Source organism: Pelobates fuscus, chromosome 10, assembly GCF_036172605.1.
Source record: "Pelobates fuscus isolate aPelFus1 chromosome 10, aPelFus1.pri, whole genome shotgun sequence".
Lineage (NCBI taxonomy): Eukaryota > Metazoa > Chordata > Amphibia > Anura > Pelobatidae > Pelobates > Pelobates fuscus.
Genome location: NC_086326.1, coordinates 12,043,163 through 12,057,733, shown reverse-complemented (window position 1 = coordinate 12,057,733; position 14,571 = coordinate 12,043,163). Strand labels below are relative to the sequence as shown.

The 14,571-nt window shown below is 38.3% G+C and overlaps 1 protein-coding gene across 1 annotated transcript in view; it reads right to left on the bottom strand.

The window, feature by feature from the left end:
- The window catches only part of LOC134575460 (alpha-2-macroglobulin-like), a 143,148-nt gene that overhangs the window by 85,987 nt on the left and 42,590 nt on the right, over window positions 1-14,571 (bottom strand). The window contains exons 10-11 of the mRNA XM_063434754.1: window positions 8,551-8,657; window positions 6,946-7,110 (exon numbers count right to left, since the gene is read on the bottom strand). Of these exons, the coding sequence (XP_063290824.1) occupies window positions 6,946-7,110; window positions 8,551-8,657 (272 nt within the window). The remainder of the gene's footprint in view (window positions 1-6,945; window positions 7,111-8,550; window positions 8,658-14,571) is intronic.

Here is a 14,571-nt window from a genome sequence, read left to right as displayed (position 1 = left end):
GAAACTTACATTAAACTCACAGGAGATCCAAAGAAAAAAATTAGCACCATCTTGGGATCCTTGTTGGATCAAGCTTATAAAAACAATATAATTTCTAAAAACAATAAGGAATATCTTTTTAATAATTTTCCAATAATACCCATCACTTATTTTCTCCCTAAATTACACAAGAACCCAATAACCCCCCCAGGTAGGCCAATCATCAGTGGCATAAACTCTGTATCTGCTCACTTATCAGAATTCGTAGACCATCACCTTCAAAAATATGCGCAAGAAGCATCTTCCTACTTAAAAGACACTGCCCACATTTTAAGAATTATGGAGAATGTAATTTGGGAACCTGACTATGTCTGGGTGACCATAGATGTCACGTCATTATATACAATAATAAAACACAATAAAGGTTTAGTTGCGTCGGAACGGATTATGGAGAAAGATGAAAATATATCATAAAATGTTCGAAATTTTATTTTAAATAGTATTCACTATATTCTTAAGCATAATTATTTTTTCTTTGATGATTCATTTTACCTCCAGACCACTGGTACAGTCATGGGGACCAGGTTCGCCCCCAGCTATGCAAACATATATATGCGGGATTGGGAATCCAACCACATATGGAGTGGGCATAGCTGGGTAGCGAACCTGGTCCTATGGAAACGCTTCATTGATGACATAATATTGATTTGGCAAGGTTCACAGGACGACTTGTCATCATTTATAGATTACATTCATCAAAATGACTACGGTTTAAAATTTACACATGAAACAAACATTACTACTATCAATTTCCTTGATCTAAGTCTCTTTATAGAAAATAATCAGATTCAATCAAAATGTTTTTTTTAAAAAAACAGAGGGCAATAGCTTCATCCATAGAAAAAATTGCCATAAAGACAAATGGTTGTAAACCATACCAAAAAGTCAGCTAATACGAGTGAGAAGAAATTGTACAAATAACTCAGACTATAGAGAACAAGCCGAGCATTTAAAAAATAAATTTGTGGCAAAAAAATATGAAACAACACTGCTAGACAAAGAAATTAAGGAAATAGTAAAAAAGAATAGAAGAGATCTGATAGCATCTAACCCCAAAAGACACTCTAAGGATAATTACAATCTTTCTTTCACTACTCAATACAACACAACACTGGAAAATAAAAAAAGATTCTCAACAAACACTGGGACATTTTGTGCCAGGATCCCATTCTAGGTAAAGTTTTACCAAAAAAAAACACCAGTCATTTTTAGGAGGACGAAAAACCTAAAAATTTTAGCCCCAAGCTATGCTCTAAAAATTCCACACAAAAGTATGACCTTGAATATTGGTGGTTTTATCCCTTGTAATTCTTGTAAAGCCTGTAAAAATCAAAAATTTGTACAAAAGAGAGAATTTATGAGCTTCACCACAAAAGAGAGATTTAAAATAAAATCTAATATAAATTGCAACACGAGAAATGTGGTTTACATGCTACAATGCCCTTGCGGGAAACAGTATGTGGGGAGAACATGTAGAAAATTAAAAGAGAGGATACTAGAACATCAAAATAATATTAGAAAGAAATCAATGACCATTGTACCATTACCTTGCAATACTTGCAATAAATTCGATTAGCGGAGCTTCATTTTTTTGGGCATAGAGCATGTGGACCCATATTGGAGAGGAGGGAATTTGACTAAAAAGCTCTCTCAAAGAGAGACTTTTTGGATCAACAAATTAAAAATACTTCAACCTCTTGGTTTAAATTTAGAAATTGATTTGCTTTTTTGAAGATTAAATGAACCACTAATTTTATGTTCTGTGTTTTGTGGAGTGTTTGGGTATCACTGCACTTTTCTCTCATTCGAAAAATTAAGGATCTTCATCTTAATATTTTTTATTTGTATTTTTATTTTTATTTTTATTTTATTTTTATTTTTATTTTTATTTCTATTTTTACGTTTCTTTTTCTTTTTCTTTTCATTTTTCTTTTAATTTTAATTTTAATTTTAATTTTCATTTTTCGTTTATTTTTATTTATTTTTTATTTTTTATTTGTATTTTTATTTTAATTTTATTATTATTATTTTTACTCCTATCTTTATGATTATATTAATATATTATAATATTAGTATATCTTCATTTTTTATTTTTTATTCATTTAATTTTTAAAATATTGTTTTTATTATATTTTTAAATGTATTTCATTTTAACCTATTTTCTTTATTATTATTCAAAGATATAAATTGATTCCATTCACCTTTAAGTAGAAAGAGACAAAAGTGCAACATAAATGGGTTTCACCAACTATACCATTATCTATATGTATGTATAAATAATGTACATTGTATTATAAACACACAAGATGTTAAATTACAGTACTATTAATATACTTTATGTATTTCTTCTCATATGAGGTATACAAATTGTGAGAATGGTATATATATGTTAAATAGGAGAATGATATATATATGTTAAATAGGTAAACACATGTTTTTGTATAAACCTGTATCCTTTATTCATCAAAATGAGATATATATTTACAGATTTATAACCATAGATTGTATTGTGAACATATATTTTCTCTGATTTCATCTTATTTTCTGAAGGTAGTTCCATCCAGAGAACTTTTTTATTGCCTTTCTCTCCCCCTTTCCGTTTTGTCCATCCATTTATACACGTTTTGAGTCCATGTAACAGAACAAGTGAGACAGATCAACGGTTGCGACCCACTTCCGGGTCTGTGAAACGCAAGGTGGAACGCACGCGACGTACGCGATGACGTCACCCGGTCTCACACCGCGACGCACGCGATGACGTCATCGGTTCCATACCGCCAAAACAAAAATTGAATACCAGCTGAAAGACTTTTAACATTAAACGGGGATGTATAAAAGGACTATGGGAGGGATCTTTTGAATTGCTGCTATTATCTTTTACTGCACTTTATTGCACCAAGTCCCTGAGGAAGTCCAAACCTAGGACGAAACGCGTAGGACGTGTATGGTGACAAGCTGTTTGTTTTATATCTAAATGTAAGTCATTAAATACTTTATCATACTCTGGAAGTGCACTACATTTTTGTGTATATCTTTCTCTTTTGAGATATATACATCTATTCGATGATGAATATGTGAAGAGGGACAATACACTGGATACTGAAGGAAAAAGATACCATTCAAGGCTGTTTTAACTCCACAAATTTGTGAGTGACCAATTGTGATTACATATTAGTACCAGTCCCCACACAGTTAAACGCTATGTTTCTTTATTGTATCTGTATTTAGCAGATTATCCCCTATCTTATTTGCACATATCTATTGAAGACAAGAGGAAGTCTTCGGGGATTCACCTGGATACCTGGATACTTCACCTAAAATATATTATATATATATTTTTTCTTCACTGGGTTGTGTTCACATATATTGTTGTTTTTGGAAGCAAATTGTGACACTGAGACAGATTGACAATCTTGATAGAGATCTGCAGAGCAGAGTTTAGTGGAGGCAGATAGTGAAGTGGGAGGAGATAAGATAGTTGGGGAACAGACACATAGCTGAATGACAGTCAGGGCTGGACAGGGGAAAAAAAAAAATTCTGGACAATTTTTTAATCACAGCAGCCCACTGAGAAGAGGGCAGGTCCAGAGAAGGGGTTGTTATCACCAATGACAAGACCAAAGTGAGCTTATTGGTTCAACGCTCTTCCAGGGCTGCCCATTCATAGAGCTTGTGTTTGTGGTTTAATATGTGTGGCTAGGGGCTGTATTGTATGTGTGTTTAGATTATGTAGTGTGTGTAGGGGTTGTAAAGTGTGTGTGTGTTTAATGATATGTTTGCTTACAGGGGATCTAGAGTGTGCATAGGGGATCCAGAGTGTTTATGTCAGTGTGTGCCTATTGGGAATCTATTGTGTGTGTAGGGATCTAGTGTGTGTGGAGGACTCAGAGTGTGTATAGAAGATTAAGTGTGTGTGCGTAGAGGATCCGGAGTTGTAAACGGGATCTAGTGTGTGAGTCTGGAATGTAATGTGTGTAGGGATGGTGTGTGTGTGTGCAAAGTCAGGGAAAAATGGAAGGTCTGAAAGAGTGAGTTCAGATAATTAGGAAGTAAACTGAAGACAATAACCACCAAGGTAGTATTTTCAGGGATATTACCTGTGTCGTGCGATACAGTAGAACGGCAGCAGGAGATTAGAGAGGTTAATGCATGGCTAAAGCCATGGTATAAGAAGGAGGGTTTTGGCATTTTAGCACACTCGGGCTACATTTGCACTTGGGTACAATCTTTAATCCTATGATGTATTCAGGGGTCAAGTCCTGGGGAAAAAAGTGTGGAAACTCACCCAAGATCCACCTCCCTCCACCCAAAAAAATTATATGCTCGTATGCATATATATATTGGGTGAAGGGGTGACAGTGTGTGGGGGCTGTAAGTGATTGGGGATGGTGATATTGTATGGAGAGGTTGTTAGTGTATGAGGATGATAGAGTGTGTGTGGCGGTGACAGTGTGTGTGTGTAAAATGGTTGACCGGGTGTGTGGGTAGGTGACAGGGTTCATGTATGGGGGGAGTGACAGGGTGTGTGAGGGGGTTGTGACAGGGTTTGTTGGGGGAGCTGTGAGTGTGTGGTAGTGGCTGTGACGGTGTGTGGGGAGACAGGGTGGGGATGGCTGTGGCAAGGTGTGGGTAGGAAACTGTGAGAGGTTAGGGGGGGCTGTGAAAAGGTAGAGGGGCTGTGAGAAGGTAGGAGCTGTGAGAGGGTAGGGGGACTGTGAGATGTATGGGGCTGTGAGAGGGTAGAGGGGGCTGTGAGGTGGGTATGGGGGCCAAGAGGTGGATAAGGGGGATTTATGGTGGGTAGGGGGGCTGTATGGCAGGTAAGGGGGCTGTAACATTGGTTCAGGGGGCTGTAATGTAGGTAGGGGGGCTGTAAGGTGGGTAGGGGGCTGTGAGTAGGTTGGGGGTCTGTGAGTGGGTATGGGGACTGTAAGGTGGGTAGGGGGGCTGTACGGTGGGTAGGGGGACTGTGAGTGCGTAGGGGGTTGTGAGGTGGGTAGATGGTCTATAAGTGGGTGGGGGACTGCATGGTGGTTAGGGGGGGCTGTAAGGTGGGTAAGGGGGATGTGAACAGGTAAATACCTTTTTAGATTTCTGGAATTATTTCCTGGTGGTCCAGTGGGCAGCTTTCCTTGGTCATCCGGTGGGCTGGTTCTTCGGTCTGCAGCTCTGCCAGGTGCAGAGCTGCAGACCACGTGGTAAGTCTCGCGATCTCTAGTCAGAGCATTGCTGTGGTAACCCGTGGCAATGCTCTTATTGGCTGGAGATCACGAGACACCTCAGTCTGCAGCTCTGCACTCGGCGGAGCTGCAGACAGGAGGCTGTCTCTCCCCCAGGGCAGGCGGTGTGGAGGGGCCTTGCACCCGGCGGCATGAAGGGCAAGCCAACAGTCCCCCTTCTTTGCGGGCCTCCGGTCTCTGAGCAAGGAACCAACATGTCACACTGCCCTAAGGTGATTTAGGCAGCTGCAAGGCCCCAATCAGTGTGAGGCCTTTAGGTGGCCACCTAAATCACCTAATTAGTGAGCCTCTGTCCTGCAGGACTACTAACAGGAACAGCGTTTCTGCTGTGGAAAAAGTGCCGATACATTGTTCCCACGTATTCCTGCAGGACTCAAGCCCTGGATGTATTGCACCTAGACAGAAGAAAGTCTGCTGTTCTGGGGGACAGGATGACTAGAAGTTTGGAGTAGATTTTAAACTAGTGTGGGGGGAGGGATGCACACAGAAATCTACAAAATGTAGATAGGACAGAAAGCTCAGTGAAAGGGTGTGGAGACGAGGGGAGGAGCAATATATCAGAACAGAGGGTGTAAGTAATAGTAATAAAAACTCACATCAAGTACAAGTGACTCATGATATTAAATATTAAATGTATGCTTTTTAATGCAAAGTGCCTAAATAACAAAATGGGGGAACTAGCGGAATAGCGTACACTAAGCAATTTGACATAATAGGCATAACAGAAACATGGTGGAATGAGACACATGACTGGGTAGCTAACTGATAGAGTACAGAGAGTTGTCATTAATGGGATATTTTAAGCTGGATACCTACCTGTCCTCCTGTGGGCATGTTAGGTGATATGTGTTGTGTATTCCCCATGCTGCTCCAGGATACCCTTAGTCTGACAAACCTCTGTGGTATCCAGCTTAGCAAGCATGGAGGTTTGTAAGTTAAATGAACAAACAGACATAGCATCCCACCCACATAGAGAGGTGTGGACACCTACTCACCCAGAGGAGACTTCCAATTATATAGGCCCTGAGACCCCTCCTTGTGGGATGGCTCCTATTACCTCTCCCCTATTTAAGCACAGAACCCCCTAGGTTCTATGCTCAATTGTTTTGCTGTCTCCCTAGACTACAGAGCCAGGTCCTGTCTGAAGTTATCTGATTACCCTCACCTGCCTGGATTTCCTGAATTGGGAAAATATAATAATCAAGCACGTGGATCATAATAAGCATAGTAAAAGCTTTTTACAAAAGGAGAAATTGTTTTCACTTTTTGTAGCACAACAGAAAATCACTTCAAATTTAATTTTATTTCTTATTTAGATCAGAAAAAAACAGTTGATGAACTTGTATAATTTTACAACAAAGATTAGTATTTAATTATGTCACTTTACAATCCATGAAGAGAGGATTAAAGGATGTTGGGAAGAAACTTTTATTATGATAAATCAGGATGAATAGGTGGTTATCGGGAATGTGGAAAGTGTCATTAGGCATGTTAGATCTGGTGAGGGGGCATGTTCCTCTAAGTGTGAGAAAAACTGGGAAATAGCACAGGGAGGAGGGATGAAAGCTGGGGTTTTGTCCTTTAGACAGATTGACGTACAGATAATTCATAGCATTTACTGGTCAACTATTATTCCCCTCAGTTTAAGAAAAAAAAAGTGACTCACATGTATCATGACAGTCTCCTTCCATTTCGATGTATCAAGGGAAAAGTGAGCTAATCCCTTCTCATCAGTCACCAGAGATATGCTGGTCTTCTCATCACCGTTGCTCACAATTATGAATACAGTTGCATTTGCTTTTGGTTGCTTATCCACATTCACAACAGTCAGCTGCAAAGAAAGTCCATATCAATATCTTGTCCCAATATATGTTGTTTATTATATTATTATATATATTATTTAATATATTATTATTATATACCAGCATGTATCTGTTACTTTTTAGAGCTATCACTTTCTTTATTTTATATAATTTGTATGTGGTAACACTGCTGTCTCTCTGTGGTATAATTTCTGTCTCTGTGCAACATCATTGCTGCCTCTATGTAGTGCCACAGCTATATTTACGTGATTTGCCTGCTACCTGTTTATGTGGTACCACTGATGTCTTTATGTGGAATCAATGCTGTCTGCCATGTCACTCCGATGTCTCCTACGCCCTTTCTCTTGAAAGGGCTCCCTAGAATTTCAACTTTCATATATCACTGTGGTCCCTTTATTGAGTCATGGAATCCTTCGCATTAAATCATCTCTTTAACTTCCTTGAGTAATGGCCATTCTAGCTCTACAATGTTCTCTGCTTCTTGGCTTTGCATCAGTCATCTACCGCCTGCTTTTATAAACATTCCTCTTCTCTGTCATAGTCATCTGAATTTTTTCATCACTTTTGTCCTCCTTCTCTATCAAGGCCATCTATATATCCATGATCATTGCTATACAAATCCTCTGTCATTGATGAAGCTTAATATAGGATACACAGGATTCGAAATTAGTTTTGATAAAGGTCTTTGGAGGAGACCAAATTGTTACCTGTTTTTGATCATTAATAAAGTAACATTAGATGGAGTGTTGGACCATCTAGTTATTTACTGCTCTCTGTTAACACCATATGTCTACTATCTCACTGTTCCTCTTCTATGTAGTTGCATCCATTTCTAATGTCATTCCTATATCAATTCTGGGTTACAAACACTCCATCCTCTGTGACAGCAATCTTTTTCTATCTATCATCATTCCTTTTCTGTGTCTCAAATATCTCTTCTCCAATGTCCATCTCCCATGTCAGATATCATAGAAATTTACGTGTGACCTATTCCATCCCTTTATCTGTCTCTTGTTAATCTATCTGCCACTCTTTGTTGTAAAAACTCTGCTGGCTTCAACTACCCTTTTATGAATTACCCCAACAGTATAACTCCTGAATCCTTTCTTGACTGTTTCTATATGACCCTCTCAAGTCTAGAAATTTTCTCTACCCCATCACCTCTATATGCTTCATTCATCCACAGACTGAAAACTACCTTTTCTTCGCATCTAAGGCCCCATGCTTAGTTGCCCCAGTCAAAAGCATTTGTCTTTTTTACTTACTCGCTTATAAATAAATAAATAATTAAAATATCTATGTGTTTTTTTTTCATTACTTCCATTTCCATGTAATTTTTCTGTCTTTCTCCTTTCTTTTTCCTGCCCACGTGTATCTTTTTTGGTGCCTTATCTTTGTGACTCTGTTATATTATTATTGTACATGTCCTGTACTCAATCCATGCTCACCGTGCCAGTGTAGGGAATTCCCTTATGATAAAAAAAATCAAAGCCTGCAAATTTCAGAAGGTCAGGGCTTCCAATTCGGAGTGACTTAAATCCTGTCTCCACGTGCCCTGGGGGAAAACACATTAAGGTATATTTAGTACCAACTCGCTATAAATACATTTACAGTTACATTATTTTTTTTTGTAACACATTTAATAAATCCACTATAGTACCCACTGTTAATTAATAACAGTATTCTATCTGTTTAACTTCAAATCTGCCGCACTCAATGGATCAGGATAGTGCTAGGTGTCCAGGTTGTGACTACGTAGTGAATATTTAGTAGATGTCTAAACTGAATTAGAAGTTTGGAATACTTTCAGTCATACTTAATATCTCTGGCATTAAGGCCTTAATTTAATTTTTTTGCAATGCCTTTTAAAATGCTTTACATTTTGAAGTTTATTGTAATATTGTAATATTTGATATTTGTTCATTTATTGATACATCTTTTTTCCAATTTTCCATACAATCAATAATGTGTTATTTAATTTATAGGTACATATATAGGTATATATATATATATATTACCTTGTCTATACACACTACTGTATATACTGAATAAAATAAAGTTTCTTTGATAAAGTTATTTTACCAGATTTTAAAGTGAACTTGCCATGACAGATATAAGTTTGCAATTTTCTAACCATCTGGCTTGACTATACAATTTAGTGTTTCTTGCCTTAATACTATTAAAAGCTATTTTTAAGTAATTTATTTCCATTACTCTTGTCTCCTGCTGAGAGCACCAATCATGGTTTTAGTTGGTGGCACAACTATCAACAACTATACCCATCCTGCGCACCCCTGTTTTGGATGCACATATTTGCTTTTGTTGAGTTTGTACAATGTGATTAAAACATACATGGTTTTACATTACCCTTTCCCATCAATGGGATCATCCGTAAAATTCTGGGCAGACTATTGAATTATTGATAATAAGCTATATTAATAAGTTAATACGCCATGTTATATGATAGATATACAGAATAGAGTTATATTTGAAGTTATGACACTACTTAATTCTGAGATTACACACAGGTAAAAGAGGGTAGGAATACATAGGGGATGGAGGAGAGGAGGAGAGGTTCGAAGGGAGAGGGAAAGGAGATAAAAAGGAAAGATATTTTTTTTTTCACACTTTTGAAATAGAAAGATATATTTGATAAACGGAGAAACAATCTGTATGAATTTATTAAGCACTGCTGGTATGAATATTAACAATAATAAGGACAGACAAATAATTTAAAGTTTAAATAAGAAACTATTAAAGGTAACACTGTATAAGCACCAGACATGATTAAAATTTGGATTCAAATTCAATGACTTTGTATATAGATCTAATTTTATAATGAAACTGATTGGTAAATCGATCTCTAATAAGTAAAATGAATCTCTCTCTCTCTGAGTTTAAGTACTAATGTACTGTTGTGAACACTGAAAGATTTGATAGGATTAAATATTAGTTAGGAATAATTAACCCCTTCAGGACGGAGTCAATAGTGCACGTTCTGATCAACACAAAACGTAAACAAAAACTAGAATTTGCGCTATATGTCTGTTCACCCATAGTTCCCCTCTTTCAAATTATATGCACCCACACTTATTATATATCATTTTGTTCAGGAGAAACAGGGCTTTAGCATTAACTATTCATATATGGAACATAATTTATTATAAATAAAATTTTTAAAAAAATATGAGAAAATAAGATTTGTTTTAAAATTTGCATTTCTGTCTGACATTTTAACTGTGATTGTCATAATACTGTTTTACTACTATACTGTTTTACTACTATACTGTTTTTAGGTTTTACTGCAAAAAAAATGCACATATTTGTAATCAGCGATGTGTCATGAGTACAACAGTATCCCCCATTAACAGGTTTTATGTTGTTTTGGAAAGTTACAGGGTCAAATATAGAACATTCCATTTTCAAATTGAAATTTGCCAGATTGGTTATGTTGCCTTTGAGAGCGTATGGTAGCCCAGGAATGAGAATTACCCCCATGATGGCATACCATTTGCAAAAGTAGACAACCCGAGGTATTGCAAGTGGGGTATGTCCAGTCTTTTTAGTAGCCACTTAGTCACAAACACTGGCCAAAGTTAGCGTTCATATTTGTTTTTGAGTGAAAAAAGCAAAAAACAAATATTTGGCCAGTGTTTGTGACTACGTGGCTACTAAGAAAGTCTCCTGAGTAAAACAGTACCCGCTATGTACAGGTTTATGGTGTCTTGGAGAGTTACAGGGTCAAATATAGTGCTTGCAAATTTGCCGGAGGGGGGCTGCCTGGGCTGTCAGGCAGCCCCCCAGAAGAGGATCGCGGCGGAGGTGAGTACACCTCTCCAACAGGGGCTTAAAGCCGTTACGATGTACCATGCCGCCGCAACGGCTTTAAAGCCCATTTAATGCGGGACGGCATGGTACGTCGTAACGGCGTTAAGGGGTTAAAGGCTTCACTACTAGAAGAAATAGATGGGGTGGATTGTGAAGCACGGTTGAGTTTTTAAAATTTTCACTAGCTAATTTTCACTAGCTAAAATAATTAGTGTTAAGATAAATTGTTTGTTTGAAAAACTGCCTATATGATAATTGAATATTGATATATCATCCTAAGCGCAGATCTGGTATGATGACTTATTCATCTATTATTGAAAGCACTGGTTATCTTTAACTTAAAGAGGCTAAGTATCCAAATGTGAGTATGAAAGTTAGACAAGATGTTGGAAAGATCGATTATACGGTAGTTTAGTATCCCAGGTGAAGATTTGGAAATTAGACCCCTTTCCCAATTATTAAGACTATTTGTCACATTTGATTATAGAGCTTTGGATGCAAAATCTAAAATGTATTGATACATTGTATAGCAATTACAATCTGAGAGATTTAGAAAGGATAACTGTGAGTACTACATTTTTTTTTTTTTACATTCTCCACAGGTCTTTGAGGAAATTAAGATAAAGATTGCCCATTAAATTTAATCTTTAAAATCTACAAATTAGAATATGTGTAGATCAAGCTATGGATTCATTATGTAACAATACAGCATTTGATCGTGTACACCTTGAATGTGACCTAAGACGGTCAGATTGGAAATGTTATTTCTGATCTTACAAGGTTTTTCCTTGAGGTTTGAATGTGGAATGAAGGTTTTAGACAGTATTTGTATGTTTTTTTAAATTTAAATTTAATTTTATGAGTAATGATGGTGGAGGTGACAGGTGGAAGCAGAAGAAAGGGAGGATTGAATGTAGATGACACTCAAATATATTTGAATAGAGGGGCGGGGCCTGACTGCCATGGAGGGAAGACGTGCCTAACTGAAGCTCCTGACTAATCTGTGTAAAAAAGCTAAAAAGGCACCTCCAAACCTCATGAAAAGGCACACACTGACCCCAGGCGACGACCGGGTACTCAATCCACACAGTGAACTGGTGATGCGGCCCGTGAACGGACAACAGACAGGCTTTACCCATGGAGGCATGTGGCCGGGAGCGCGATGGAGGGGAGCGGCGGCTGAGTTCCCAGCCTGGAGCGGCCCGAGGGCTGATTGCCACACGCGAGTGCCCCGCAAGCCCCCCCCTATGGACCGGTGGGGGTGATGCCGGTCCACTACTGGGAGTCCTCCCAGCCATGGCAGACACAGAGAAACCCATTGGAGGGCCAAGAGACTCACCAAAGATGGCGGCGACCACGCGGCCTGAACAACAAGGCCCTATGTCCAGCTTGGAACAAATATTTATAAATTTCTGGCAGAAGCTTGAATGCAGACTGCGACAGGGAGTCCAGCAGACATCAAATCTAAGCTCCCCACCATGCCATTCACTGCCCGACCCACAGCGAAAATCGGCACACCCGAAGAGACACAAAACTGCGAGAAGGCGGCGGAGAAACAGGCAGGCACCTTACCTATGCAGGGTGACGAAGAGAAGAACACCGCAGAACCTAAACACTCTAAAGTCAGCAGCGATATCAGAGGAAGAGGCTCTACGTAGGTTGTGGATCATACACAGTGCCCCTCCCAAACTTAGGAACAAGCAGCAGCAAGAACCCGCAATGAAGGACCCGGCTTGGAGGGCACGCAAACAGCAAAGGCCTCTGAAAGCACGGAGGTGGACACCGACCAGGAGCAAACCGCAGCCCTGCATCGAGCCCAACAAGACACGGAGAGCCTTGATTCGGGACATTGAAACGCATGGCCCCTTACCGGTCACCAGCAGCGACAGGGACTATGCTCTGCTGAAGCGAAGCATAGGGTAAATGGGAGCTATGGAACGGAAGCAACAGAGGGCCCTGCTGACTATACTTCACCTGCGAACTGACTCACTTACTAAACAAACACAGCCAGCAGTTTACATGTTTCAAACAACTCACCTGAGAACTCACTGCATTGTTTTGCCTGCAGCTAAGTCTGACCCACAAAGTTGGTAACCTAATGCTATTGTGTACCCTTCATTCTGTGTCTCTCCTCTGACTCTTCTCACTTGCCAGGCTCACCTTGATATTTTACTATAGCGAGAATCTATGCAGATATAAATATCGCATAAGCATAAATGTTGGACCCTCACAGAAAAGCAATGCCATGTATTCAAATTAACCTTAAACGAGACCAAACTAATTATAAGCTTGTCTAGCTTAGCATATTTAAACTAATTTACTAATGTTATAAAGCAAGATATTTTCATGTTTCCTTTAAAAAAAAATGTGCTGTTTAATCTGCCACGCTTTAAAATGCTAAAATGTTATGAAAAAGCCTGCAGCTGCTGTTGTGACCCTGCATGCCTGTTGTTACTTCATGCACAATGAAAATAAAGAATAAAAAAATAAAAAAAATGTATTTGAATAAATGCTCAGGGTTTGAATACCCCATTTAAAAGAGGACATCAGTTTCATACTATGTGCCAAAAAAAAATTAATTGTGCTTAAAATTCAACAACATTTTCTTGCTTTCCACATGGAGCAATAATAGTTTCCAATCTTGAGCCAATCTTCGAGGAAGTGGACAACAGCAGCAGATGTATTATCTTGATATATAAAATAAATTATGTGGTCTACACACTAGTAAATATTTACAGCCCTAATCAATCCCCGATTTCATTTCTCCAAAAGTTAATAAATAGAATAGATCAAATATTATAGGGAAACTCAAATCCTCAAATCCTCAAATGGGATTTTAATTTTGTACCTGGTGTCCAACTGGATAAGAGGTTGGCTATAACTGCTTATAGCGAATGTTTTGCCCATTTTGAAACCAGGAAAGGATTCGACTAAAGTAGAAAGCTACAGACCTATATATTAATTAATGGGAATGTCAAAATATGTTAAGCTGTTTTATCTAATAGACTGAAGAAAATTCTTAATACTATCATTAATCAAGACCAGATCGAATTTGTGCCGGGTCACACTGCTACAGATAATTCTAGACAAATATTAGACATTCTGGATTGTGCGAATAGAAAGAAAAACCCCTTATTGTTGTTGGCTGTTGACACTGAGAAGGCCTTTGATAGGGTCAGTTGGGAGCTTCTGAGTAAGGTTCTACTAAAATTCAGAATTCAGGGTTTGATGCATCGGCAATTATGTGTCTTTATTCTTGCCCTTCTGCAAGAACGATTGGACCCAATATTTGTTCAGATTGGTTCAATCTACATAATAGGACCAGACACGGTTGCCCACTGTCTCTAATTCTATATATTATCTCAATGGAAGTGTTAGCCATAAAAAATACACAATGATGCTATGAAAGGCTTTCCAACAAAGCATAGAGATCCAAAATTACATTTGTATGCCGATGCCTGCTGGTGACCCTAACTGACCCTGTCAACTCTCTGGACAATTTAATGAAGGAGATCAGGCCTTACAGCGATATTTATAACTATAAAATAAATATAAATCAATCAATTTTGATGGATATTAATCTAGGTAAAAGAAAAAGGGATCTGATTAAAAATCAATATAAGTTTGCATGGGCAAAGGAT